Below are 27,784 nucleotides of genomic sequence, written 5' to 3' on the forward strand. Positions count from 1 at the left end.
TAATACATCTGAACCAGCCCTCCCTCCTCCCCTTCTCTGACAAAGGGACGTGTTGACATTAGGAATATCTTTTTTTGATCGGCAAGTTTCATTGCCATGTCAGGGCTAGATTCCTATTTAGGATGCATCTGTCAGGGCATTGCCCTGTTGCATCCATTATTAATGCCTGTGGAGTTGTAACAGGGGTGAACGTGATGTTGAGCAGGCCCTGTCATGCTGTTGTCTTCACAAATTGTCAGTGAATCCTTTAAATTATGGGCGACCCTCTTTTTAGCTTCATCATTTAGGAAGTGACAAAAATAAAGCAGATGGTCATAATTCTGACTCAAAAGCTACACGGGGTTGTGAACTAACCTTGAATGCCAGTGACCTGTGCATGCTGAATCCTGAAGGAAGCTACCCTAGAAATTTCCACTGTTAATATTCACAACCATTGTCATGAGAAGGTGCTGAAGAACCTTGTTGTCCTTTTTTGTGGAAAAGCAAGAGGCACTGTCTCAAGCCCATTGTCCCTTGGTGTCTTACTCAGTGCGTCTCTGCCCCTTTAATCAGGCAGAGGGTGTATCAGGTTCAGGAGGGTCCCGGATGGGTCTGCAGTGCCTGAACTACCTGTTATATTTGCCCAGAGAGTGACTTCAGATTTTATACACAGTGAGCTTGAGCCTTGCAGTTTTTTTGTTTGCTTTATGGAAATCCAAGTTCAGTCTATAACACTGCTAGAAAGCCAGCAGAGCAGTTAAACTTCTGATTAAGCCGTGAGCATTAATAAGGGCTGTCTCAAGCCTGCTGGTGTAAGGATTTTATACTTTTCGGGAGGTTTCTTGCTACCTTTTCAGATATACATCACTGCGTAGGTTATTTTGAATGGTGGGTTACTTTATTCCCTCTCTGTTTTGCTGTTGCTTTTGTCAAGGATAGTTTATTAATGGTTTATTTTATTCAGAGACAAAAAGTGGGAAAAAGCTGGATGAAAACAAGGGAGCATGTGAGAAGGTGAACGCTTCTAGTGCAGTAGCCCACAAAGCTGACTCCAAACCCCAAGTTAAAGAGAGGACAGCGCAGCAGCAACTAGTAGAACGTGCTGGCAAAACACACAACTCTAAGAGCTGTCAACAGGAAAAGGATGTTGGTGTCAAAGCTTTGAATCAACACAACGGTCTTCCCTTCGTAAATCAAGACCATGTAGGCAACCAAAATGTTCCTGCTAAAGCAGACGATGTGGACAGAGCCCCACGCCTAGATAAGTGCCACAGACAGCTTGTTCATCAGAAACTCAGAGAGAATGAAAACAAACCTCCATCATCAAGTGCGGCATCCCGGGAAGCTGTGCCTTCCACATCCCAGGCTATAGCTGACACAGGGTGTGAAGTGACACATACCAGGTAATGGCCTTGCTGGTAGCTTTCTGTGTGATCTGAAACCATTTCACGTGTTAGAAGGAAAAAAAAAGGAAAGCCAGGTCATTAAAGGAGGCAGCTCCTGCTGAGGTATGATCCAGGGGAAAAAAAAGCCATGCTGGGATAGGAGTGGCAAGACCTTACAAATGGTTAAGGCAAAAAATTCAAAGCAGCAAGGGCCCTTTGTAAGTTTCTATGAAGCCAAGGAGTCAGAGGGCTAGATGTATGGGAGATTTTTTATATTATCGGGGCTTCTGTGTATTAGAGGTAGAAAGGTGACCACCCTAGTATAGCTCAGGTAGTTGGACATTTATAAACCACTCACTCCTGTCCAACTTTTCTGTTTCTATAACTGTGGGGATGAAAGGAATTTGAGATATTTACTCATATATGACAAAAACAAACAACTTGTTTCATTTGCTGTCCTTGGTGTTTTTGTGGGGTTTTTTTAATGCCTTGGTTACCTAAAGATATGACCAGATTGCTCATTTATTAATCTCTATTAGCCTAATCTTTACTCATATAAGTGTTTTGTAATATGTCTTTTATAATCCATTTCCTTTTGAATTATTTATTTAGCATTTGATTTTAATTCCATTTATTTAATTTAAAAAATACCCCCACACCAAAAAAAACCCAAAAACCCACAACCAAAAAACCCCAACCAACCAAACCCCAACAGATGGAAATTCTGTGGCAAATTTTAACTGCTATGCTTTCTCTGTCTGAGCTGGTGGATATAAAGTTGTTTATATATGTGTATGTACGTATTGGTGATAGACACACTCACACATACATACACACACACATACATACACACACACATACATATATTTGTGTGTGGAATTTCCTTGTTCATATGTACAAATCAGTGTCTGAAACGCGGACAAGAACATGACACTATGTGTATGCTAATTTGAAGACTTCTGATTTGTAGCAGTACTTGTGAATATAGGGTGGACACTTAAATCTTCCTGTGCAATCCTCTACTGGGATTATGGGACTCTCTAAAAAAAAAAAAAAAAGTGAATGAAGAATAAATTAGCAAAATGAATGAAAGCTGTCCTGATATTGGCACATAGGCTCAATGAGGGAAAGGGCTCATTGCGAAGACTGGCACGCTGGGATATTTTTCTCCTAAGAGGCCGAGTGTCAAGATGTGTCAGGAGAAAGTAGAAGCTTTCACTACTGTGGCCTTTTTTCAAACATTCAGGAACAACTTTGTGTACAGTTTATAGACGTTGTTACCTCCAAACTGGTTGCTGTAACAACACCAAGAAGAGAGGGACCTCCGTGTCTTTTCCCCGCGGGTTTTAGGCTCTGGCCGGTGAGCCGTAGGCACTGTGCCTCAACAGCTGGAGTGGGTCTGTCCCAGCTGCCTGCTGGAGTGCTGCCTTGGAGGCTCTGCCTGTCAGGCGGGGGATGGCTCAAGGTGTTTGTGAAGCTGTGGAGGAACAGTTGCTGTTACCCCTTGGAAGTCAGTGCTGGCTGATCATGATGTGCCAGGCCGTGAAGTTGGGGATAGGCAGCAGCTTCTGAAGCAGCTGGTTGGTTTGGACAGGGCGGGTGTCTGAGCACCAAAGGCTTTGGTTTGGGGAGGAGGGAGGCCGACACACAACTGGAAGGCAGAACCTTGAGTAAACCCCAGGGGAAGCTGCAGCCTTCCTGCACAGGGTACCTATTATGCTTTTGTGTGTGAAGTCTCATGAGGGTGGTAAATGCCTCTCTAAAATGAATGCAACTTTTAATGAAGTCTGTAAGCCCACGCAGAAGCGTCAAAAGAACATAGTGTTCCCCTGCTTGGAGAAATGCCCAAGAGTCCTGCCGAGTTTAGGCTTGTCTAGATAGCAGTGGAAGTGTTTGCTCAGCTCACTCTGGTGCAGCTTTAGATTCATAGCACGATGCAAGGGTGTTAAAGGTGCTGAAAATGAGAAACTTCAGACTCTAGTTATGCAAAAGCAGAAACATTTTCCTTTATAACATCTCTTGTAATAAAGTTGCTCCACTGAAAGAGGCAATAACTTTTGTGAAAATGAGGTACGTTCTCTTCTAGACATCAGAAATTTTCTTTACTTGGTGTTGTATAAAATCTACTTTACAACTTCACAAGTTGCAATTCAGTCTCACTGAAATCAGGCTGTGTGCTCATGACAGTTGGAGCAGTAACAGTTGACTCAAAAATTATCACATGAATGTCTTTGATGGATTTTAGGAACATAGAGAATTGGTTTTAACCTGTATTCTTTTTAGGCAACACAAGAAGAAAAAAAAATTATTAAACTTTTCCAGTAGCTAGAATGCCAAGGAAAATAGTATTGATGGTGTGAGAGAGTTTATGAAAGTTATATTTTTAACAGAAAGCTGTGGAAAGAGTACTATCCCATCAGAAGACACAAACACAGAAGTTTGAGTGTGCAAGTCAGCCAGCTGGAATAGGACTGGGATGGATGGAAACCTTTGGATTTGTAGAGCTGTATGAGCAGTCAGCCATTTAGATAATTAGCCTGTAATTTGTGAAGGCAATCACTACCCCTTCTCTGCCCAAATAGTGGTATTTTATTGGACCAACTGTAATAGTTGCAAAAAGTGGGTAAGCTTTCAAATGTGGGATTAACACTTTGCAGTATGAGACTTTTTGTGTTCAGCAGAAGGCAGGCATATACACAGATGAGGACACAGAAAAAGCATCAGCATGCTTTTTGATGCTCTTCCCTTAGTGTTGTGAGTATTTCCTAAGAGGATTGATATGGCTAGATTTCTTTAATGCTGTAGAAATCTGTGGGTTTGGAAGCTTATAGTTTTTTGCCCTTCACCCCCCCCCCCCCCCAAGTTACAAAAGCAAGGCTAGTCATCCGCACAAAATGTCAACTGTTTGCTCTACAGGATATCCATCAATGTACATATGACTGAAATGAAAGAAAAGGTGGAGATGACCAAGGAAGGAAACTTAAATGATCACAGAGGTAAAAGTCCCAAAGTAAAATCCCCATCCTCCACACTAGCAGAAGTGGAAGGAGTCAAACAGCTACCTGACAAATTAAAACTTCAGCAGAGTCCTAAAAACATCAGCGTTGAGCCAAATAAAGAAGTGAAAGGAGACAATAAGCAAAATGAACTTGCACCTCAAACAGGGAAGCAACAGCTATTACTGAGCAAGCCCAAACCAGGTAAAAAGGCTGAAGAGAAACTGGAATTAAAATGCAAGCCCATAACCTCACAGAATACATCTGTGAAGGAGCCTACAAAAGATGTGGGGGTAGAAGTGAAAATCCATCAAGAAACAGCAAAAGCAGAAGAATCCCTGACACATAGCAACTCTGAGAGGAGAGAATCTGAGTCTGCATCTTCAGGGGGAAGTGAAAGTGATGCTCATCAGTGTACAGGAATGGCACCAGAGAAGCCTATGCCATTGGAAGCTAGCAAAGAGCTTCCCACACAGGATGAAGTGATCGTCGGTAAGTTGCTCGCAGTTACTCTCGGAAACTTTTATGTTAAGGATTTTGTGCTACTTGTGTTTATATATACAATAGTAGCTGGACCAGTGCTCAGTAGACGACCTGTGTCCTGCAGTTGAAGAGCATTTTGCCACTTATCTTTGACTATGTAAATAACAAATGAATTACCATTTGTACAAATTCTTTCAATAGTGATTTTCCTTTTAAAGTGTGTTTTGGGAAAAAAGTTCCTTTAAAATAAAATTAGGTGAAGTATATGTGTGATCAGAAGTATGAGTAATTTTGAAAAAGTCTATTTTCTTTAGATTAAGCATTTATTCCTTAACATAGAGTTTGCAAATCCAGGTATGCTTTAACAGCTATGGAGATCCAGAGAGCAGTAAAATATTGCAGTAGTATCTTGCTGTGGTCTTTTTTGTGTTATTGGCCATAGATCTGTCCTCAGTTACTGTGTGAACACTTGATTGCATTGTTTCAGGGAGTACTCTCTCCTGGCAGCATAAGTATGTGTATGTCCCAGAATGCACATACATGGGTAGATGTCCTGACCTGGATCTGGCTTTCTCAGCAGTGGCTAGAGATGAGTTGAATACAAATTGCAGCCCAAGATATCTTGAGATTAATTGTAAAATTGCTTTGAATGGGGGACACCAAAAGTGGGTTTATGGAAGTTTTACCCTAGAAAAACTTGGCCATTAAGTGTATCATGGTTGACTGATTTAGCTTCCCACAAACTGATGAAACTTCATAGTTATAATGTTAATGTCTGCAGCTTTAACTTGGACATTGTCTGCAAAAATCTTGCTGCTAGGAGGAACTTCCTGATTTTACCAATAACTGTCATCATTTATCAATGCTGGGTATTTGTGCTGGTCCTTCCAGCTGCCATATAACGATTAAAAGAAGATCAAGTGTAATTTTTTCAAACTCCCAGACATTTTTTTCAGGTGACCTCTTCTGTTAATGGATGAACGAAGATGTTGATCTTCTAAAGGTGTCCAGTGGGTTTACTGTGTTTAAAAAAAACAGGGTTGAGATTCAGGAGGTGGGATTCTATTCTCAGTTCTGGGCCTTTATTTCTCATCTGTAAAAGGGTGTTAGCAGTAAAAGTCCCTCACTTGAGATAACAGAGATTTTGGATATTTTCAGCACCTCCCTTCTTACGGCTAACTGGAAACGCAATGGTTATTTTACTTGCATGCCACTTAAAAATAGAGACAGAATCACATGCTTAATGTTATCCAGATCCTTTAGTGCTTGTCTGAATTCCAGTAGAAGAAAAATGGATGGTGTGGTAGGGGAACATGAAGCAAAGCGAAAAGATGGGAGAGAGGGCAGTGCACTTTAGTATAAAGTTCTATTTTGAGTGTTTGCATTAGCAGCTTATCGGCAGCAGTTGGAGGCTGGCTTGTCCAGGCGTTTGTGTCGGCCCCCAGCATCTCTCCTGTAGAACCTCATGCCCACAGAAGCACTGAGGGCTGTGTCAGTAATGCCTGTCTGAGAAACTGGGCTCATCCCTTCAGGAACAGTGATGCCCAAGGTGGGGGGAGCACAAGAGTATGGTTTTGGAGGTGTGGCTACTGAGAGCACGGAAGGCAGTTGAGACTTCTCATTACACTTAGCAAACACAAGGTGATGCGCGTGTCCTGTGAATTGAAATCATTGGTGTAAGGGAGGTGAAACTGAGTGCAGTGATGTGTGCAGAAACATCTCAATGACCAGCTTGTCTCCTCTTTAGATGACAGCCCTTCTCCTCCGGCTCCTTTCGAACATCGCATAGTGAGTGTCAAGCAAACAGAGGTGACAATGTGCTACTCGGTGTGTCGTCACGAAGTACTGGGGGGGTAAGTATCCCTGTCCCTAATGCTGTACTGCTGTTGGTAGCCAAGGCACAGAGAAATTCGGTTAGCTGGAGAGCTAGAGCTATCTTCTTCAGATGGCCCCAAGTGTGTGTGGGTGAGGCACATGCAAGCTCACTGCAGCCATAGTGAGCAGGTTCATCCTTGAGACCTTTTGGGCTACCGTAGTTGCTGGGTTCCTTCTATCAACCTTCTGTTGATTTTGGGGGGTGTGTGGGTGTCCCTTAGATGACTGGTTTCTGCCCCAGTTCCATTTTCAGATGCCTGACAGTGGTCTTAGATGACTGTTTTTTGCATTTGTTATAATAATCCTGGCCACAGCTGGTGTCGTGAGAAAAACCTGTACCCTTCAGGCAGACAGATTCAGAGCATTTGAAAGTCAGCAAAGCCCATTAGGTCAGGCAACTTCCTAATCTTTTTTCTATGCTGAACTGCACATTAAAAAAAATAAGGGAGAAGTTATAATTATTTTGACCTTATGTTTAGTTTTCATTCATAGGAAGTCTGCAGCTGCTTCAGCCGTTGTATTCTTGTATCCTTACTTATCTGACAGGAAGGTTTGATTTACAGGTTGATCCAAGTACAAATATGGCTTAATAAGTATAAGCAATATGATGCAATAGCAGAGAAGATGGTGTTTAGAAATCATCCCAAGGGGCATTAACATATCTGGGTGACACGGGGGAGAATTTACAACATGCAAGAAATGCACTCTGTGGCGTGGCTATAGTTACTGGTCTTTTAGTCATGTAAAAAGTTATGAGATCAGGACAGAAATATCCTTGTTAATATACCCACTAATGCATCACTGAAGGACAGCAAACGGATACAGTTACAGAACTGAAAAAGAATATCATCAGGTCATCATACCACAGTGAAATGTAGTAATACAAAGGGGGCATAATATTTTACTGTAAGCATTGAACAACTGGCTGGAAAGATAAAACTAATCCTTCATAAGCTGAGAGAAAGAGGAGATTCATGCTGCTGGCCACCTGATTCTGTTCACTTTGTACTGTGCTATTTTTAATCAATGATAAGAATAGTTGTATGAAAAGTTCCTGTGGTGAGCTGTGTTAAGCCGGTTTCTCATCTTTTCCTTGGTATCAACAGGGGGCGTTTTGGGCAAGTTCACAAGTGCACGGAAATATCAACTGGTCTCAGCCTGGCAGCCAAAATCATAAAAGTGAAAGGAGCAAAAGAGAGGGTAACTATGTTGCTGTGAACCCAAGTGAGCACACACTAAACCTGGCCTTGTCGCAAGCACCTTAAAACCACTTCCCTGAATCAGCCCATAAAAGCCAGTATCTTGTTGTTGGGTAGTATCAAATACTGTAAAATCTGTGTTAGTAAGTAGCAGCTTGGACTTTATATGACTGCTTGTCATCTCCCGTGTTTGTGATTAAACCTGCTGTCCACATGAGACCTGTTGTATAGCTGTTACTGGCTTTTACAAATAATTGAATTTGAATGTATTGGAATTTAAGAAGCGTTTTTTGCTCATTTTTTGTTAACTTATTTTTTCAGGAGGAAGTAAAAAATGAGATTAATGTCATGAACCAATTAAATCACGTGAATCTGATCCAGCTTTATGATGCGTTCGAAGCCAAAAATAATATCACTTTGATTATGGAATAGTAAGTTTAAATGATCTCAGGAATTGTCAGATGTTTGGGTTTTCTCAGGTCACTAAAGGAAATAGGGAATGATAATTCTGAGGTCTAAAGAAGACTTGAATGGTTTCCCAGCCTGAGAGTGAGTTGATTTCACTTTCAGAAGGAAAAAAAAAATGTTTTAAAGGTAACTTCTTCAGGTTAAAAATTATATATTTGGCAAGATTACAGCTTAAACAAATTATAAGAAAGGCAGCTATCTTCAAGAGTATGAAACAAATTACAAGATTATTAATGAACAGAACTTCACTATGGTTCAGTTTTCATTTAAATTTCACTTACAGGCTCCATCATTGTCCCTAGCTACCAAATTACATGAAAGTGTCATGGGTAAATAAAAGCTTATACTAGGGAGAGGGTGAAGGTGAAACACTCAGACAAGAGGAGTGAGGTGTTTTAAGTAGAATTAGAAAAGACGTGGAGAAGGTAGGAAGGTGATTAGTGCATGGTCTGCCTCCTTTGAATAATTTTGGGATTAATAAAAATGCCTCCCCATTTGAAGCTAAATAGGAATTTTGTTCTATATCTAACATGGAATTCACAAGAGGGAGATTTCATGATGTATACCTGCTGCCTTTTCTGTGTAGTGGCATCTTGCTTTACAAAAACCTGAAGTTTTATAACCTAAAAACTGAGTTTCTGCTACAGAACTAATTGTTAATGACATGAAGAAAAAAGAATACAAAATTAAATAGCAACTATAAGTATGATAAGACATTTAAAATGTGTATATTGAAATTAATGCCTGAAGTTTTTACCTTGCAGAACCTTTTCAGAGCTATATGTCTGATGTAATTTTCTCTTAATTTTTGTGCAGAATTAAGTTCAATTGTCAGCTCATTTAAATAGCTTTCAGTTTGAGAAGTTTCATTTAGTAAATTTTATAGGTTGCAGACTTTTTTTCTGTAGACTAATAAGATGAGCAAATAATAGATACTTTGGTACTCTCCGTAGGTTCTTCAGGTCCCCATCAGAACCCCCCCCCCCAAATGTTAGTGACAACTTTTCCATTTTTTAATTTAGATTGATACTTAATTTTACACTCAGAAATAAGTCTCCTGAAGTCACTGAGACTACTGATACACTTTATATTGGACATGTTGTTAGGACCCTTGGTAAATTAGAGAGCCTAAGTTGCCAATTTGGAAATAAATAGAGCTAATAAGGAATTTTAGGGGTTTTAACACTTTTCTATGTCAAAATTTTAGTCTTGATGGTGGTGAATTATTTGACCGGATCACAGATGAAAACTACAATCTAACTGAGTTGGATGCGATCCTATTTACCAAACAGATTTGTGAAGGAGTCCACTACTTGCACCAGCATTATATTCTCCATTTAGATCTGAAGGTCAGTAGTACGTGCTCTCTGCTCTTTAGCAATGCTATGGTTTGGACTACCACAGAGTCTCTAATTACAAGAGTCATTTCTTATTTCATGGACTTATGTCATAAAGGAATAGACTTACTTAATTCAGTAGCCACAATGAATGGAGGTCTAGAGATTCATTACCTTTTTTTCAATGTCTATTTGGTAGCTTGCTTAGAATAGTGAAATGAACAGGATTCTGTTTTTTTTGTCTCTCTTAAATCAGAAGCTTTTCATTCTGTGTGGAATTAAACAATTCCCTTTTGTCATCAATGAAAAAAACCCACACCCAAAACCCTCTTTGGCTAGAAATGCCTGCAGTCTTCCCTCCACTTCCCCCTACCCCTTGTAACTGTGTTCAAATACCTCTTCAATCATCCGCCTATTGTTTGTGCTTTTTACTGCCTGGAACTGAACTGCAGTAAAATGACAATGTTTTCCTAATGGCCCCTTAATAACCGATCTTTTTGAACAGAAATACCAACTGATTTTTTTTTTTTCCCTGCTTGTTTATACAGTGCCTTACACAAATGATATTAGATCTGGTTGGCCTGTAGACAGTTGTGGTGGGTTGACCCTGGCTGGACGCCAGATGCCCACCAAAGCTGCTCTATCACCCCCCTCCTCAGCTGGACAGGGGAGACAAAATATAAGGAAAGGCTCCTGGGTCGAGATAAGGATGGGGAGAGATCACTCAACCAATTACCATCACTGGCAAAACAGACTCAACTTGGGGAAATTAGTTTAATTTATTACCAATCAAATCGGAATAGGGTCATGAGTAATAAAACCAAATCTTAAAAACACCTTCCCCCCCATCCCTCCCTTCTTTCCAGGCACAACTTCAGTCCTGATTTCTCTACCTCCTCCCTGCCAGCAGCATAGGAGGACGGGGAATGGGGGTTGCAGTCAGTTCATCACATGTTTCTGCCGCTCCTTCCTCCTCAGGGGCAGGACTCCCCACTCTTCTCCTGCTCCAGCGTGGGGTCCCTCCCATTGGAGGCAGTCCTCCACAAACTTCTCCAACGTGGGTCCTTCCCACGGGCTGCTGTTCTTCACAAACTGCTCCAGCATGGGTCCCTTCCATGGGCTGCAGTCCTTCAGGCACAGACTGCTCCAGCATGGGTCCCCCACGGGGTCACAAGTCCTGCCAGAAAACCTGCTCCAGTGTGGGCTCCTCTCCATGGGGCCATAGGTCCTGCCAGAAGTCTGCTCCAGTGCTGGCTTCCCATGGGGTAACTGCCTCATTCGGGCACCCACCTGCTCTGGCGTGGGGTCCTCCATGGGCTGCAGGTAGATATCTGCTCCACCGTGGACCTCCATGGACTGCAGGGGGACAGCCTGCCTCACCATGGTCTTCACCACGGGCTGCAGGGGAATCTCTGCTCTGGCACCTGGAGCATCTCCTCCCCCTCCTTCTTCACTGACCTTGGTGTCTGCAGGGTTGTTTCTCTTACATGTTCTCACTCAGCTCTCCAGCTGCCGTTTCTGTGTGCCCTGCAACTTTTTTTCCCTTCTTAAATCTCTTATCCCAGAGGTGCTACCGCCATTGCTGATGGGCTCGGCCTTGGCCGGCGGTGGATCCGTCTTAGAGCTGGCTGGTATTGGCTTTGTTGGACGTGGGGGAAGCTTCTAGCAGCTTCTCAAGAAAGCCACCCTGTAACCCCCCCACTATTAAAATGTTGCCACACCAACCCAATACAACAGTTCTCCAGCTGTAATAAGTTTGAACACCATCATCCTCCCCATCTCCACCTTGAAAAATACTCTCGTTGGAAAAAACAAAATTTTGCCCTCATGGGCAAACCAAAGGATGCATTTGACCTGTTTCTTGTGGCTTTATATGGAGTTACTTTTATATTTAAGAAGTAAATCCAGTGGGTAAGCCTCAACCATCAGACTGACTCTACCATTTTATACAGGGGGGCCTTTCCATTTCAAAATCTGTCATTATGGTTAAATATAGGAATATTGCTATACAGGAACAGAAGTTAAACTTCTTTATGGGAAGTCCAAACCCAAACCTTTCACTAACTCAGTATGCCAGTCAAATCTCTCTCTACCATGATAGGAATAGAAGGAAAAGTATTATGCTAAAAATTATTAAAATCTGAGACTTTTATACTCTTTTGCTAGATCTCTCTCCCAAACAGTCACGTTTAACTCAAAATATCCTCTTCTCTTTTTGTAGCCTGAAAACATACTATGTGTAAATCACACAGGAAACCAGATTAAAATTATTGACTTTGGATTAGCAAGGAGGTAAGAGAGTTCAGTTAAGAATTTATTTTAACAACCAAAACATAAACAAACCCACAAACCTCTGACATGTTTTTGGTAGTTCTTGGGTTGGGTTGTTTGGTTTTTTGGTTTTGGGTTTCTTTTTGCATTTTGGCTCTAAAGTGATTCTGCTATGTGAGTGAGCTAAGCAGTATGCTGCTGCAGGCATGAGTTTTCTGCTGTGTGTGTTAATTATCTATTTACTTTTTCAAATAACATTTCTGTTTGAATAAAGCTATACTGCTGTTATAATTATCTCAAAATGATTCCCCATGTAGAGCTTTTACTCTAGGAACTCTGTGAGGGCTCTCAGAGACTTCTTGATTGCTGGGTTTTATTGTGCAGATTCTGGTTGTGTAAATTATCTGCTTAAACTCTACATAGATAAGTTGATTGAAGGAAAAAAAACAAACGGGGGGGGGGGCATGTTTGAGCCATCCCATGTGAAACAGGAAGCCCTTAGAGAAATACAGGCTTTTCTCCATTCTTTTACTTTGCTCGTGTGTGTTTGTTAAATGAAGGCTGTGAGAGCATAAGTCAATTCCCATAGAAAAAAAAGGAATGATTCCTGTTGGTATAACAGCAAGAACAACAACATTTCTCTATTTCTTTTCTAAATCCTTTGTGGCTTTTCTTAACCCAAAACCTGGTGCATTCATGCATATATGTACCTATGTGAGTATATGTAAGTATCTGTGCAAGAACTTTTTTCTTTTAGAAGTATTTTATGAAAACAGAAATAGATACACTGAGTTTTTTGGGTTTGTTTTTTTTTAAATTGGGAGGGTAAAGATGCAAACTTCTACTAAAGCCATTTTGAAAACGAGATCTTCCAGGAGAGAGAGATGTAAAAGCAATGCTTTAATGGTTTGTTCTGTTTGGACACTGATGTAACTCCAGTTGCCATCAGTGACAATTATTACTGGTTCAGTTTTGTAACCTTTCCTTTTTAAGCAATAGAACAGAATCATTTTCTCCCAATATGGGAGCACTGTTTAACTTGTTACCAAGCCCAAATAATCCTATTCAGGGTCCCACCTTAGCAGTTACATTGTGCTCCTGTTTTTTACACAGACCCTTACCCTGAGCTGTAGCTGGGTACATCCCATTAAGCAAATGTTCTCCAAACCTGTTGTAATGGAAGGTGCTTTATTTGTTTTATGTTGGACAACATCTGCTGGAAAGCTTGAAGCCTGGCAGAGAGTAAAGTTGCTGTCACTCTGTGGGGGAGGCCTTTGCAGGTTTTATTGCCCTTGGTCTTCCTTCTGGTTTTGCTCTGGCAAAGGGATAGCTTTTGGTATGTTCACATGAAGTCACAGCAAAATTCACCAATTTATTCTTTAAAGACTTTAATGCTGTCCTGATTGCCTGGGGAGTCTGCTTTGCTCGCTCTGCCATGCTCACAATGGCAAAAAGACATGCCTTGATTTTTACAAATGTGAGATGTGTTCCCCAGCCTGCGCTCACCACTGATGTCCCTTTCTGGTAAAGGTACAAACCTCGTGAGAAACTGAAGGTTAATTTTGGAACTCCAGAGTTCTTGGCTCCTGAAGTGGTGAACTATGACTTTGTTTCCTTCCCAACGGACATGTGGAGTGTAGGCGTCATCACGTATATGTTGTGAGTAACCCTGCGAGGGGTTGTGGTGATAGCACCAGAGGCTCTGCAAGAGCACACCAGTGGGGAGGGTATCTGCAGAGCAGGAATGCAGCAACCACTGAGGCCATCTGGCTGTGACTCCTAATTCATTCTGTTAAAAAAAACCCCAGCTCTTAACGCAAAGGGTCTAAACAACAAATAACCCTTTTCATAAATACGTAAATGTTTTTCTCCCTGACCACCTTATTTAGCAAGGCAAAATGGATCAGGTCTTTTTTTACTCAGAAAAGTTGCCCAAAGCATGTCAGAGTTTTCATTTTGATTGCATTCCCGAGGACTTGAGTTAATTTTCAAATTTGCAATCTGATCATTTTAGTAGCTTGGACTTGGTGTGCATCTGCACAGAGTTGGGTGTTAGGCCATGGGTCTAAAAAATGTCAGACTTTTCTCTGATAGCTGGATGGTGGCCATGGACAGCTTGTCTGTCCAAAGTCGCTGACTTTGCGTCTCAGAATCTTTCACAGATGCTTTCTGTGAACTGGATACATTTCTGGTTTAAATTTGTATGTTAGCCAAAACCCAACTGAATGAAGTTATAAATGACTGAAGCAATAAATCTGGGCTTAGAGACTAATTGAAAAAAAGCATACTATTGTTCAGAATTCTGTTTAATTCAAGCCAAATATGGATATGAGCCTTGATTTAGGAAAGTGCTTGAGTCCCCCTAGCTTTCCTAGCTGGGAAAGCACTGAAGTATGCACCTAGATCCCCATGGAATTAATTTTCTTGGGGATCTATTAACAGTGCTCCCTGACATAGCTGAGTGAACTGCTAGAGAGTAACACTAACATTACAACACTTTACTGCTCCAAACTGTTGGCTTATCTTGGCAAGGATTGAGAATTGGAACCCCCCTATAGCTAAGATTCTTTCCTCTCCGTAAGCTAACAACAGCTATACAGCAGAGGATTCGTAGCAGGAGAAACACATCTTGCATATAATACCTACTCATCTCCCTCCCATTCTTTTCTTTTTTTAAGGCTTAGTGGCCTGTCCCCCTTCCTGGGAGAAACTGATGCAGAGACAATGAATTATGTAGTCAATTGCAGCTGGGATTTTGATGCAGAAGCATTTGAACAGCTATCAGAGGAAGCTAAAGACTTCATTTCCAGACTACTTGTGAAGGAGAAAAGGTACCTCTTTATCTGATCGTGAGGACAGTAGCACCTAATGATATTAAGTTCCTCCTAGCCAACTGTTTGGATTGCAGCCGACAATGGGAGCTTAATATGTGACATTTTTGTATGCTGTATCTGTGCTTGCTGGGCAGTTCCTCAGTGATTTGAAAGTCCCTATTTAAAAGCACAATGTCTGTGTACCTTGACTGAAGAAAGTTGCTTTTCACAGTAGCATCAATACAGGCAGAACAGAGGAAATATGGAAGGATTTGCTGTGTAGGAATCTGTCTTTAGTATTACTTCTCTGAGCAAAAGCTATTTGTATTGTTACTTTGGATTCTGACAAGCCCTGACAAATTGCAAAAACGTCTCTTGAATGCCATAGAGGATAAATGGAAGCTGCAGCTGTGAAAATATGCATTGTTCTCTTCTAAAGTAGTCTACGTGCATTTGGTAGATATTAAGGAGCATCTGCATGTGGCTTCTCAGTGTTGGCTTCAGTGTAATAAAAAGTGATTGCACATATGAAATAACTGGAGGGAACGAGGATGATAGTGATGTCAGACCATGGCTATGGGGTTGGGCATATGAGTAGAGAAAATTTTCTCTTGCTGAGTAGCGATACAAAACTAATCAAAACAGGAAATCATGCATACAGTAAAACAGATTGTGTGTTTGAGGGGAATTCAAAGGAGTGCTTAGAATATTAACAACTTCCAGATCATTACCTAAATCAGACAAATCAATTCTAGTACTAATTACATTTTGAACAGTAAGTCACATGAAAAGCTAAGAATAAACTGAACTTTAGCATATTGCCAGCAGGAGACAACAAAGGGTTTTTTCTCAGACTGTGATGGTGATTTGCTATGAAACTGTAAACTTTGCTTTGGAGTCTTCCTTTTTTTTTCTATGCAATGGGAATAGGGACTCCAGAGGGACACTTCTGGTTAGAAGCTGTGAATGAAATGACTATGCAAGAAAAGGGTGTTGTCAGTGAGATGCAAAGAGCAACAATTAGTTGGCCCACTTGTTCACAGGGTACATGGACAACCTTTGCTCTCCTACAGACTAGGCACCTTTGCCATGCTGGGACAGTAGGTCTGGCCTTGTGCAAGATCTGTACCTACCTCCCCTGACTACTGAAATTATATGCGAGCAGGCAGGACTTGTCTTTTCCTCATCTCAGTGACAGCTCAGACGGAGCTCAGGTGTTAGGCATAGGCTTTTGTTTTGAAAAAAGGCAAATTAAACTTTCTTTCTCAACACCTCTGCCCCAAGATTTCCTCTATTACCATATATTTCTCAAAGCTTTTTGGATAGGCCTTCACATTTGGGCCCATTGTTGAATGTCAGGATATAATGTATGCTTAGCTTGATCCAAGTTTAGGGTGAATAGACAATTGTGCTTTTTAAATATGAGGCACAGAATAAGCCTGTACTATGAGGACAGACAGGTAACACCACAAATATTTTTCTGTATGTACTGATTCTATTAGTAAAGTTCTGCATTCACATAACAAAATGATACATAAACTGATGAACCTGTACAGCTGCTTCTTCAAAGAAAAAACCTCTATACCTAAAACTAAACCCTAAAAAGGCAAAATACAGCATTTAACCACAGCTCAATCAACCCACTGCAGACCCACCAGCAGCTTTTCACACCACTCACCCCTTACACTGGAGAGTGCAGGATGTCTTTAGCAACCTACGCATTTGGATGAACAGCATCTCAGGAGGCATCTCCACTCGCTTGTGTTGGTTCATTTAAGGCAGTTTCTTTATCAGTAGTACTGAGGAGCACAGAGCACCGAGAAAACGGCACTGAGGGTAGCTGGATTTACATGGTATATTTCCTCTCCTGCAGCTGTCGGATGAGTGCAACGCAGTGTCTGAAGCACGAGTGGTTAAACAATCTACCTGCCAAAGCCAAGAAGTCCAAGCTTCGCCTGAAGTCCCAGTTGTTGCTCCAGGGTTACATGGCTCACAGAAAATGGAAGGTAAATAGACAAAGTCTGGCAAATCTCCTTCCAGAGGGAAAATCAGCTCAACACAGACAGAGCCATTCCCTCCTTTTTTGTGCGTTGGCTCACTTTTGCCCACAGGCTTCTTTCTTGTAAATATGAGTTTGGGAAGTCTATTTTCATTTGTAAATCAAGTTTTTTCTCCTGCAGAATGATACTGCTTCTAATTTTAGCAAGTTTGGTTTCAATTTTTATTCTTTCTGATTGGCATTTAGTATTTTTTTTTCTTTACAAGTTCAGAGACTTCAAATGCTACTTAGCTTATATTAAATGTTCTTTCTCTTCATGTTGGAGAGATTTTTTCCATTGACAACAGTTGCATTGTTCCGTTGTCAATAGGGAGTAGAGATACAACATAAGGGAGTTTTGTGCCTCTCATTGCAGAGTAAAAGTGTGGGAGAGAGATAAAATTAGGCTTAAACCCATCCAGAGAACTCAGAACCTTTCTGATAACCCCATGCTCCTTCAGAACTGAATTTTATATGAAGAAGTGATACATAAGAATTTCTATTGGAATCTTTATTGGATTATAGATAATCAATCCTGAAAGGTGAACACAGTGATTTTGTTACAAAGAAGCCTGTGGAAATGTGAAGAAAACTCAGTGAGGACCATTTCTTTTTCTTTTGTCACTGGAGAGTTGTAATTCCTTGCCAAGGAGTTAAACCAGAGCCTTACACTTTTTCCACTCCTGCGCTCCAGCTCTTTGGTCACAGACTTCTGCACTTGCATTTAAAAAAAAATACATAATCTAAAGACGTATCACTGTACAATTTGTAATAATGCTGCAGAAATTCACAGTACTAGCAATCTGCGCTGCAGTCATCAGTGGTTCCCCAGTACAAAGCTGTTCTGCACTGCAGTCCACACAAGGTGTGGGTCACTAGAGGTAAATGGATTTATTAAGAAGAAAAATCTATGTCAGCCACAGAAAAGGTCCTTTACCTCAGCTGCACTCACACTTGGACTGTTCTGTTTTGTTCACAGAAACATTTTTATGTGGTGGCTGCTGCTAACAGGCTGAAGAGATTTCAGAGTATGTCTGTCAAACTTGCCTAAGCTTATATGAAGCATCTGCCACTCTTGGAGATGGATATGAAGCCATGGAAGGACTCAGTATCTTCAATAATTTCTACCCCTTTGTTTTATAACATAAAGTTTTGGGTTTGTCCTCCTCAAATATTATGTGTGGTAGTGCTAAGGTTCCAGAAGCACCTCAAAGAAGAGGCACTGAAATAATTTCTCAAAGCAGAAGCTACCTTGTTTGTATTTACAAGTTTTTATTTGTTGTACATAGTGATGGAAAAACATGGCTGTTATTGGGGCTGACTTCTTGCTGAAGGCTTTGATTCTGCAGAGTATTGCTGGTGTGTTTACACAAGAAAACACCTTGTCAGTTTTCTGGTTTCTCACATCAAGCATGGGATCTCTAAAGACTTTCTTCATGACTGAAGTATGTCATCAATTTCAGAGCATTGCCACAACAGTGGCACAATTTTTCCCTCAGATGTTTGTTACATAGAACAAAAGATATGGGATATCCTTTTCTTCTGTTATTTTTTCAAAAATTAACTTCTTCCTCCAAACATCATGATGATGATTCACTGCAGCTACTCAGAACTGAATAGTTTTGGGTTGTTGTTTATTTTTTTTCTTTAATTCTGCTCTCTCCTTTAAAAAATAGTCACTGCATAGTTAGGAAGTATGAGGAATCCTGTTTTCTAACAAATTAAGTCAGTCGGTCCACTGCTGCTTTTTCTGATGGTGAATTGATTGAACTGTTGGAAGGGAGATAGGTGAAACTGCCACAAATAAAAATCACCTAATGACCATTAGGTCTATGCAGAAAGATCTCATGTTGTCCAGAAAAGATTTCCAGACATCATTTTGTATGTATTTAAAACTTGTAAGTGCTTCTCATTGGCTGTGACTGCAGCCCTTAATTTTCTAAGTTCTAGTTTGAGGATTTTTTTTTCCTTTTGGACAATTTTAGTGAAGTCTGAGAAACTAATATGGTGTGATATGCAAAACAGGTTTTATTGCTGTTCAGTGGCAGGAAAATGGTGTGTTGCCAGACTCTGCCTTTAGCCCAGTTAGGAGGTTGAAGCCTGTTTTTTCCCCCAGTTTGCTCTTGAACATTAAACGTTTTCTTAACAATACTAACTTATTTTGGATTTTAAACTTTTTCCTGATGTATAAAGAGTTGGAGCCACTTACAACCTCTTAGCTAAAAGTATAACATTATTTATTAAACCTGTGGTTTCCTTTATTCCTATTCTAGATTCTGCAAAACACAGTGTGGGCTGGATGGGCTCCTAGGAAAACCAGAAACTAATAGTACTAAAACTAGCTTTCCAGCAAAGGCATCAAATCACTGTAAAGCTCCCTTCACCTTTATGGACTTTCACATCCCTTGAATCTGCAGAAGTGTTTGTTGCTAATAAGGAGGTTTGTAAGACTGGCTTACCATAGTCTAGTTATCTTTTCCACTCCAGTGCTTCTCACTTTGCATAGTCCTGAATTCTGCGCTTCTGCAGCATTTCCAGAATTGAGACAGAGCAAAATTATTAAAATCAAGTAAAATAATCTTGACAATGTATCACCTTCTGTGAAGGCCCACTTTAGTTCATGTTTTCCTTCCACAGTAGTTCTGCTTGCTAAATGTGATTATATTAATTGGTCTGTATATTTCTGAATTAATACTAATAAATTCCATTAAAGTGGAACAAGCCTATTCCTCATTTTGGTTTAAATTAACGCCCCTGCCAAACAAACCTGAAAGTATCTCTGAGCAGGTCTTAACAACAGAATGCTAATGTACTAGGTTGGATTCTCTCCCATTCTGAGGACCCTCTGCTACATATTGGATCAGACTTTAAATGGCAGACATTTTGTTACAGCTCTTACTCAATGTGGGTTAATTATCCAGTACTTTCTCTGCACATCAGACATTTGTTTGGAGTCTGTTCCCCAATACTTACTGTTACGTTTCAGAACTCTCATCTGGAATGAAATTAGCTCTTGCTAATTAAAGTTGGCTTCAAGTGATTTCTTTTTTTATGCATTGGGAGGAGAAGTGAAAGGAAAATGTCCAGTAAGTTTTAATTTTCCAATTACTGTGTGCTCCTTCCTCTATTTTTTAAGAAGGCAACAAATGTATGCTCTCTCCTCTCCATTTTCTACAAAGAGAAGGTGCATCTGGCCAGCAGGATTACTATTTCATTTCTAATAGACAGAAATCCCTTTAGATTTGGCAGCCATCACGTTGTTCTGCAGTACCATGGAACCCACCTCTGCAGCCTTATGGGATGTTTCTGCTTTGAGGTCTACAAAAAGCTAAAAGAACAAACCAGAGGTGACCTGCGAGTTACTGGAACAGTAAGTAAGTATGACAAAAAGAACTGGCCCCATACACTGATAGATAAAGCAGTTAATGATATCAACTATCGTAATCCTGGTGCAATCAGTGTCACCCAGGTAAGCAGGAAGTAATGCACAGCAGTGAGGCATTTGGCAAGCCATTAAATTACTGTTGAGAAGCAGCTCATATGGGAGCAGTGTTTTAAATCTTAAATGCTCAGACATGAGATAATTTATCTTGTTTCATACGGACACTTAGGGTTTTCTGAGCTGTTTTGAAACAAGGGTTTATGAGTTAACTTCTCTTTGCACATCCCAGGCAGAAAACATGCAAGAGAAATGGGCAGAAGACTTGGATTGGTTTTATTATAGTTACATCAGCCAAAGTTGTGACTTTTTTTTCTCAAAAAGTAGTTAACACAAATTGGAGTTTGAGTAGCTGGGATGGAAGTGTAGGACCAGAGAAGTTGCCTCTAAGAACTACAGGGCAGGGCACTCTCTCCTCTTCGCTAAGTTTGTGACTGTGAGATGCAAAAAAACTGTATTACCCAGACAAGATCCTTGTCCCCTGGCTATCTTCCTTCTTAAAGAACAGACATCTCCTGTATGTCTTTTTATTTTGTGCTCTAAGGGTTTTATATATGACAAGTGCCAAGAACCTGATACAATACAAAGCTTTTCCTCCTACTATCTTTATTGTTTCTTGGAATATTTGGGACCTGTTACAAGCACAAGAGACTTCAGTCCCATACAGGTCATAAAAATAAGTCTAATTCAGTGACTAAACAATATTTCTTCAACAGTAAAAAAAAAAAATAAAAATTATCAGTCTTATAATTCCTCTGCTGATTTTGCAGTGTAACAAGGCACCATTAGTCCCCTCCCTCTTTTTTCACTGACTACTTCCAGTAAGGGGCACAAGGGCATGTAACTTACAACTTATTTACACTTAACACGGCATTAGAATGTTACCTGCTTCTTGCAGCAAGAGGAATGAAGCTATTCTACCACCTAATGCTATAGCTGCTCCAGTACCCACCTGGCAAGTAGTCAGGCTTCTTGAAAATCACCTCAATTCTGATGTCATTTACTAAAAATAGCATTCTTAAATATTTAAAAACTAGCTCGTAAATAAAATTAGCTGGCTACCAGGCAGCCATCACTCATGCCACTGAACTCTTGTTAGAGCAGAGAGAAAGTTAAAACTGTGAGCAAGCAGCAGTGATATTACTAGGTGGCACTACAGAGACAGTACTTCTACTTGTCTCTTGTGCCTTAACAGCATTTTCCAGGATTTTCTTTTTCCATTCTTCATAGTCTTGCTTTGTTTCAGTCTTTGGCCGTTTACATGGCATCTCCTTATCATCTTCAGATCCTATGAGAGAAGGAGAAAGTCCATGACAGGCCATCGTGGGCAACATGGCGCTGGCAATAACCATGGCAGTGAGCAAATGTACAGACACAAGCACAGGGTCTTGCACTATATTATCTAATCCTGTGGTTTGCCGCTCTCCTCATCTGCCAGAAGTCACCTCTTCATCTTTGTGTCTGAATGGAAGACTTGTCTTTAATTCTACTAGGACTACTCAGTATAAACACCACTGTCCTTCTGCTAGGTTCTCTTTTTCCTTTCATTAGCCAGTGGTTTGCAGAATTGGAGTATGCTGCTGTGAACTGAGTATTATGGCATATTACACCACTAAAACATAGGACACAAGGAAATGGAAGGAAGCTGCATCAGGGGAAGTTCAGATTGGAGATTAGGAAAAGGTTCTTCACTGAGGGTATGGTCAGCCACTGGAACAGGCTCCCCAGAGAAGTCACGGTGCCAAGCCTGTCAAGAGTTCAAGGAGCATCTGGATGATGCCCTTAGGCATGTGATACAGTTTTAGGTAGTCCTGTGAAGAACAGGGATTTAGACTTGGTAATCCTTATGGGTCCCTTCCACCTTGAGATATTCTATGATAAAATATTATTAAGCACCATTAAAGCTCAGGACTGCTCTGGTGAGCTGATTTTAGTTCATAAACACAACTTACCATCTTCCTTCTCACAATGCTCCAGGTTGGCATTCAAGCTTTCAGCTGTCTCTGCAGCCAGTGGAACATCATCTAAAAAAAAAAAAAAAAAAAAAAAGTTGCTTTGCTTCTGCATGGCGTTTGGGGCCTCAAGGGTGGCGGTCTACATTCAATTCTTTGACAGCAGTGCCACCTTCCAGAAGTATTGTCTATTAGTCAGAGCAGTTCCCTGGTCCAGACTGATGCCCAAGCTGTACATACAGAGGTGCCAACACACTTCAAGGGTTGCACAGACTGGTTGGCTGCACTGCTGCTGCATTTGTAACCACAGTGATCCACCATGTTCATACCCCAAAACCACACTGCTACCCTTCTTGATTACTCAGGCAGGATTATCAGTTATTTCTTCCCCTTCTATCCCATTTCCACACTTTGTATTATAGATGCGCACAACCCATGGGGGGCTGTCCGTATATACAAATGCACACTCTTCCCTGAACTGATACAGAAACTCCAAGTTGCTTTAGTGGTGGGGTAAGGTTTTGGGTTTTTTTTATAGGGCACTGCACTATGGGAAGGTCCACGCATATGGAGAGAGCAGCAGCTTTTGGGTTTGGATTCAAGCAGCACATTCCAGAAAACTTCATGATATGAAGCATGAAGACAGGGTGAAACAGGGGTACCGTCAGTGGGAGAGGAAGAATGAAAACCTGGGAAAGGAAAAAGGATGTAAGTAGGAAGGAGCAGAGATGTAAGGACATGAAGACCTGTGGCATATTTCAATCTTCCTCCTCCACAAAAGGAGTGGAGAGAGCTGCAGGTTCAACAACAGGTGAGAAAGATTCCTCGTGTCTGCCCACTGTATGTGGAGGGATGGTGTCAGGTAATGGCTGAATTACTACTAGAAGAGCAAGGATTAGGCTTGTTAATCCTGCAGTGGGGGAAAGGAAAACACAGAACTGAGTCAGTCAAAGCAGCAGAGGTAGCACGATGTTTATGTTAATTTGTGTGTGATTTTGCCATGTTAATAGGGTGCAGAAACCAAGCAAGAAGGAGGAATCCAAGACAGGTCAGTTAGTATAGGTGAAGCAGGGAATAAACTGCAGCAGCAGAGAACATAAGGAGCAGCAAGCATTTGAGAAGAGAGAAAAATACTTATTTTTGGCCTTGCCACATGCTAAGCTGTTGTGACTTCCCCAGAAGCAATTCCTGTGACTGGGAACTGGGCTGCAGGAAACATGTTGGAATGGATGGGCAGGTTTGGCTGAAAGTGATCAGAATGAAATCACTAGTGGAAAAGGATGGGGCACTGTGAGGCCAGGCGATGGATATGCTGTCTTACAGGGATAAAGCCAAAAAACTTACTGCTGAGTTGCTGGCTTATCTTCTGCAGCTGACTGCACAGCCTGTCAAAGATTGCTTTCTTCACCCCAGACGTAGCTAACATTTTAGTTTTGTCCACTTTTAGCTTCAAACACCTACAAGAGAAAGTTGTTATCTCTGTACAAAGCAACACTCCAGCAACTATCACTCAGATAAGGGTGACATTTACTATACCAGCACTGCCTGTGAGAATGAGGAAGGTAGGCCTGAGTTTTCGTCCTGTCTAATCCTTGTCTCACTCAGAAACAAACTTGCTTAAAAAACAGGCCCCTACACTACTCACTCAATACAGCTCAGAAATTGAGACCCAGGGTTAGTTCAAGTTACATGAGGAAATTCTATTAGGAAAAGGTACTTTTCAGATTTTGAAGGAACCAGGACAAAATCCCACTACTGCAAAAAGCTGAATGGGACCTCTGTGTCAAAAGAACACTAGTCAGGAGCTGTGCAACACAGCACCTGAATCACTTAATAAGATTGTTACAAGGCATAATACTGAGAGGGAAGATACTTGCATGCAAGCAAATTCTTACAAAGGGTCTGCTGAGTCAGGTGCTCCTGACACCTATCTTTCAAGCTGATGCAGGCCTAAAGCTATTGGATCCATCTCCCAAAGGTTTTTCCTTCTTCAGAATGGCTGATTCTTGGTGCTCAGAAGTAAGCTAGCAGCCATTCTTGCACCATGAGCAGTATCTCACCAAAAGCCACTTTTTGCTTTATGCCCAGCTCATATCTATCCTGATGTGGGAAAAAAATCCCCACTAAATCTGAAAATATTACTAAGGAATTATGCTGGTTAGGCTGAGAGGAAGGAGGGTGAAGTGCAAAACACTAACAGAAGTTCTTCAGCTACTGACATGGATGTGTCCTAATAGAATTACCCACAGCATACACTTACACACTAGGGAAGACATAATGTCATTTATTTTAGGGTAACTAACTCAAGATTCTTTTCTGTATATTTTATATAATACTTCTGCTTTCTCCTGAAAGCAAATGCAGTATAGGTTGGAGACTTCTCCATTTCCAGGAGCAGGGCAGCATAATGCACTAAGCAGACCCTTCAGACTATTCAGACATGCTGAATGAATCAGCTGCTTACACCATAAGCACTGTGTCAGTTTGGTGTCTCACTAGGTGTTTAAACGCACAAAAGATCCCTCAAGCTATACTCACCTGCATGCAGTGAGTAGTGCAGCTGTTACAAAAAGTGGTTTTGAGAAATCAAGGTCCATTAGCTGTGCTTCAGAGAGGCTGGATTCATACCTAGAGCAACAATAAGAGAGAGAATTGTATAGTGCATTTGCCTCAAATGAAGCTGTTGAAATGAATTTGTCACATGGCACTACTCAGCAGTCAAACAGGTCTCCTGTTGGATCACTTGCTCCTTTGCAACCCAGTGAAGCAGAAACAGCTGCTACTGGCTGAGAAGAGCAAAACAGACTAGGGAAAAGAAGGGAATTCCCTTCTTTTGGGAAGGGAATTAGGATCATCTAATTAGGATCATCAATCTGATTAGGATCATCTCCTCTTTTTGAATTAAAGGTATTTTAACTTAGGGATCTGGGTCACTGCAGGTCAGTAAAATCTATGTCTTGTGCTCCCCATCCACACAGCACTTTTATCTCTACATTACATCTAAAAGTTACAATGAGATGCTTTGCATAAATCCATCCTATAGAGGGTAGAATTATAGTTTCTTTGACTCTTCTAATATGTATATTACACAGATGAAGGCTTAAATACAGAAAATGACATGATGGATGTGCAGCACTAGAGAATTTTTTATTGACATCTGTCCCCAAGCTGGTTTTTTTAGTTTGTATTAAGCATCAACAAGCATACACAGCCTTTGTTCACTGACCAGCAACTCAGAATATTCTAAATCCCTAACAGCATTTAACCATGGGCTATCAGGGTGACAGTACTCCAGAACAGAACTCTTCAGTGATTGCTCTTGTTAAAGTAGATGTTACAGAGTGCAAAATTTTAGTTATATCTGTTGAATCTCCATTGAATTGTTCTACCTTTTGTTTTTACAGGTACTATTCATTGTAAGAGATCTGATTCTCCAGAAGGGAGGACTTCTTTCTGTTGAGCATTACTTCTGAACTGTGACATGGAAGACAGCATGATGCTATAGACAAACACAGTGACTAAGAGTCCTATATTTTCTATACTATTCCCACTTGAAGAACTGGGACTCAGACAATGACTTACTGAGATTCACAGACTAAGTCTTTCTAATATGTATTCTAAAAAGTAGCCTAGATAAACGGCTTAGAACTCACCTCATCACTCCACTCAGTGGGAGATACCTGGCCCTTCAAACCATCAAGCTCCTTACGCATCTAATGAACTAGGAATATTACTAGTGGTTACCATTGCGCTCATGAGAGCTTCCTCACCTCTGTAGTATTTTTGAAGCGGTGCTCATTGCCTCTGTGCAGCAGAATTGCACAGCCAAGTCTCGCATTCCCAATCTGGGGTTCACCTCTAGCAAACACTCCAAAGACTTCATGGAGCTCTGGTAGGTTGTCTTCTTCAAACCAGAGAGTTTAACAAAATAGCTCTTTCAAGAAGACAAAGACAAACCCTGAGAATTAGCAAGATTCAGGCAACCAAAATAGATTAGGGAGAAACCACGCAACACCATAAAGTTCAACTACTATATTAAACAAATTTGTGTAAAGAATGATGTAAGTTTTGACTGCACACAGAAAGACTAACCACCTAGGAATGTTGCATCTTTTAATGCAGTGTTATTTTTAGACCATTTCACTGAAATGAGGCTTGTCTTTTCCATACAATATGACATGGGCCTTTTATCACAAGGTGGTTAAAAACAAAGGTAACCAAGATCTGGGCAACTTGAAGAGTTGAGCAATACTTTTATGCTACTCCTCACAGGGTCAGGTCCAATTCAATTCTCCTCTGTCTGCAAATGGACAATCATGAACGTCTTGTACCAGACATTATTTTGGCAGCTCAGTGCCATTTACCTGGCAGGTCTGTAGATGGATATTTACAGGTACGACTACAGAGAGGGATTCCTTGGAGCCGATTCCTTCCCTCCCACAGTAAAAGAGACATATCTTAAATTTAATATCCTTGCTGGTAGTTTATTTGTTACTAGAAGAGCTGAAATTATAACAAAGCAAGCTGAATTTGTGAAGTGACTACGGCACTGATCTTCAGTCTACCATTTCAAACTGTGAGTAGTGAAAGGTCTAACTCTGCGTTTAGCAGCACACTGCTAGGGTTAATGTCAGTTATTACTATCCCTTTCCTCCTCCCAACATACGCTACACAGAACAGTGATTCTAGAGGGCTTATGGAGAATGCACCAGTCAGCCAAGTCGTATACTGTGTCTTACTTTGTCAACTGGTTGTTTCATGAAACTAGCTGCTAGGTCCAGGCACATCACAGCACTGCTTGTTGCTGTCATTTGAGCCATCAATCCTGTGCATTTCACCTGGGACAGCCGCAGATACTCTTCAGCTTTTCTGCAAAACACCCAGCATACAAAGCCCTCGTTAACAAAAGCACAGTTAGTAGACAGTAAGAATGGCAGGACGGGAACTGATTCAAGGTCTACCTCGTCCAGCACCCTGACTCCAGCAGCGGCTGCAGCACACACTTAGGGAAAGGGCGCTAAACAGGGTGGCAAACACAGGATAACACTGCCCTTTCTCTAACAATTTGCAGCGGTAGCTCTGCATTTCATCGCCTTAAACGACTCCTTCGTTAACCGCATGTACCGCAAGGTCGATAGCTTTTCTCACATCGACCAGGACCAAAGGAAACCGACGGCAGGCCGGCATTGCAAGGAGGCGAGGCACGCCTTGGCTGCCGCTGCCGTGCCGGGAAGGCTACTGGGGCTCGCCAGTCCCCCCGCCGGGAGCAGCCGAGGCCGGCCCAGCGGCGAAGCCCGGCCAGGCGGCGGCAAGGGCGCGGGGCAGCCCAGCACCGCGCGGCTGGACCCGCTTACCCGGGCGGGAATAACGCTCCCGACAGCGGGGGCGGCCGGCTGGAGCCGGTGCGTAGTAACCGGGAGCGCTGCACGTCGCGCAGGCTCTCCTACAGCGGGAGAGGACGGCACCGACTCCCGGCTGGGGCACCACCCCCCGCCCGCCCCACCGGAGGAAGACGCCGCTCCCGGGGCTCTACCGCAGCCGGGCCGCCC

At 41.5% G+C, this 27,784-nt stretch overlaps 2 protein-coding genes across 8 annotated transcripts in view; one reads left to right on the forward strand and one right to left on the reverse strand.

Moving 5' to 3' along the window:
* The window catches only part of MYLK3 (myosin light chain kinase 3), a 61,954-nt gene extending 41,355 nt beyond the window's left edge, over positions 1-20,599 (forward strand). For 6 of the 7 annotated variants that reach the window (XM_010585057.1, XM_010585059.1, XM_010585058.1 and 3 more), the window contains 11 exons: positions 944-1,382; positions 4,281-4,852; positions 6,591-6,696; positions 7,825-7,918; positions 8,239-8,348; positions 9,593-9,734; positions 11,944-12,014; positions 13,524-13,652; positions 14,672-14,824; positions 16,680-16,812; positions 17,824-20,599. In XM_010585057.1, coding sequence (XP_010583359.1) covers positions 944-1,382; positions 4,281-4,852; positions 6,591-6,696; positions 7,825-7,918; positions 8,239-8,348; positions 9,593-9,734; positions 11,944-12,014; positions 13,524-13,652; positions 14,672-14,824; positions 16,680-16,812; positions 17,824-17,895 — 2,021 coding nt within the window. In that variant the 3' untranslated portion in view covers positions 17,896-20,599. The remainder of the gene's footprint in view (positions 1-943; positions 1,383-4,280; positions 4,853-6,590; positions 6,697-7,824; positions 7,919-8,238; positions 8,349-9,592; positions 9,735-11,943; positions 12,015-13,523; positions 13,653-14,671; positions 14,825-16,679; positions 16,813-17,823) is intronic. The other variant, XM_010585056.1, reaches the window with a different exon arrangement.
* A 157-nt stretch (positions 20,600-20,756) lies between these two features.
* ORC6 (origin recognition complex, subunit 6) overlaps positions 20,757-27,784 on the reverse strand; it is a 7,224-nt gene continuing 196 nt past the window's right edge. Inside the window, exons 2-8 of the mRNA XM_010585231.1 lie at positions 27,590-27,678; positions 26,975-27,104; positions 26,006-26,169; positions 24,774-24,863; positions 23,580-23,692; positions 22,236-22,307; positions 20,757-21,571 (exon numbers count right to left, since the gene is read on the reverse strand). Of these exons, the coding sequence (XP_010583533.1) occupies positions 21,396-21,571; positions 22,236-22,307; positions 23,580-23,692; positions 24,774-24,863; positions 26,006-26,169; positions 26,975-27,104; positions 27,590-27,678 (834 nt within the window). The 3' untranslated portion in view covers positions 20,757-21,395. The remainder of the gene's footprint in view (positions 21,572-22,235; positions 22,308-23,579; positions 23,693-24,773; positions 24,864-26,005; positions 26,170-26,974; positions 27,105-27,589; positions 27,679-27,784) is intronic.

This window comes from Haliaeetus leucocephalus, unplaced genomic scaffold, assembly GCF_000737465.1.
Source record: "Haliaeetus leucocephalus isolate CR32 unplaced genomic scaffold, Haliaeetus_leucocephalus-4.0 Scaffold92, whole genome shotgun sequence".
In the NCBI taxonomy this organism is placed as follows: Eukaryota; Metazoa; Chordata; class Aves; order Accipitriformes; family Accipitridae; genus Haliaeetus; species Haliaeetus leucocephalus.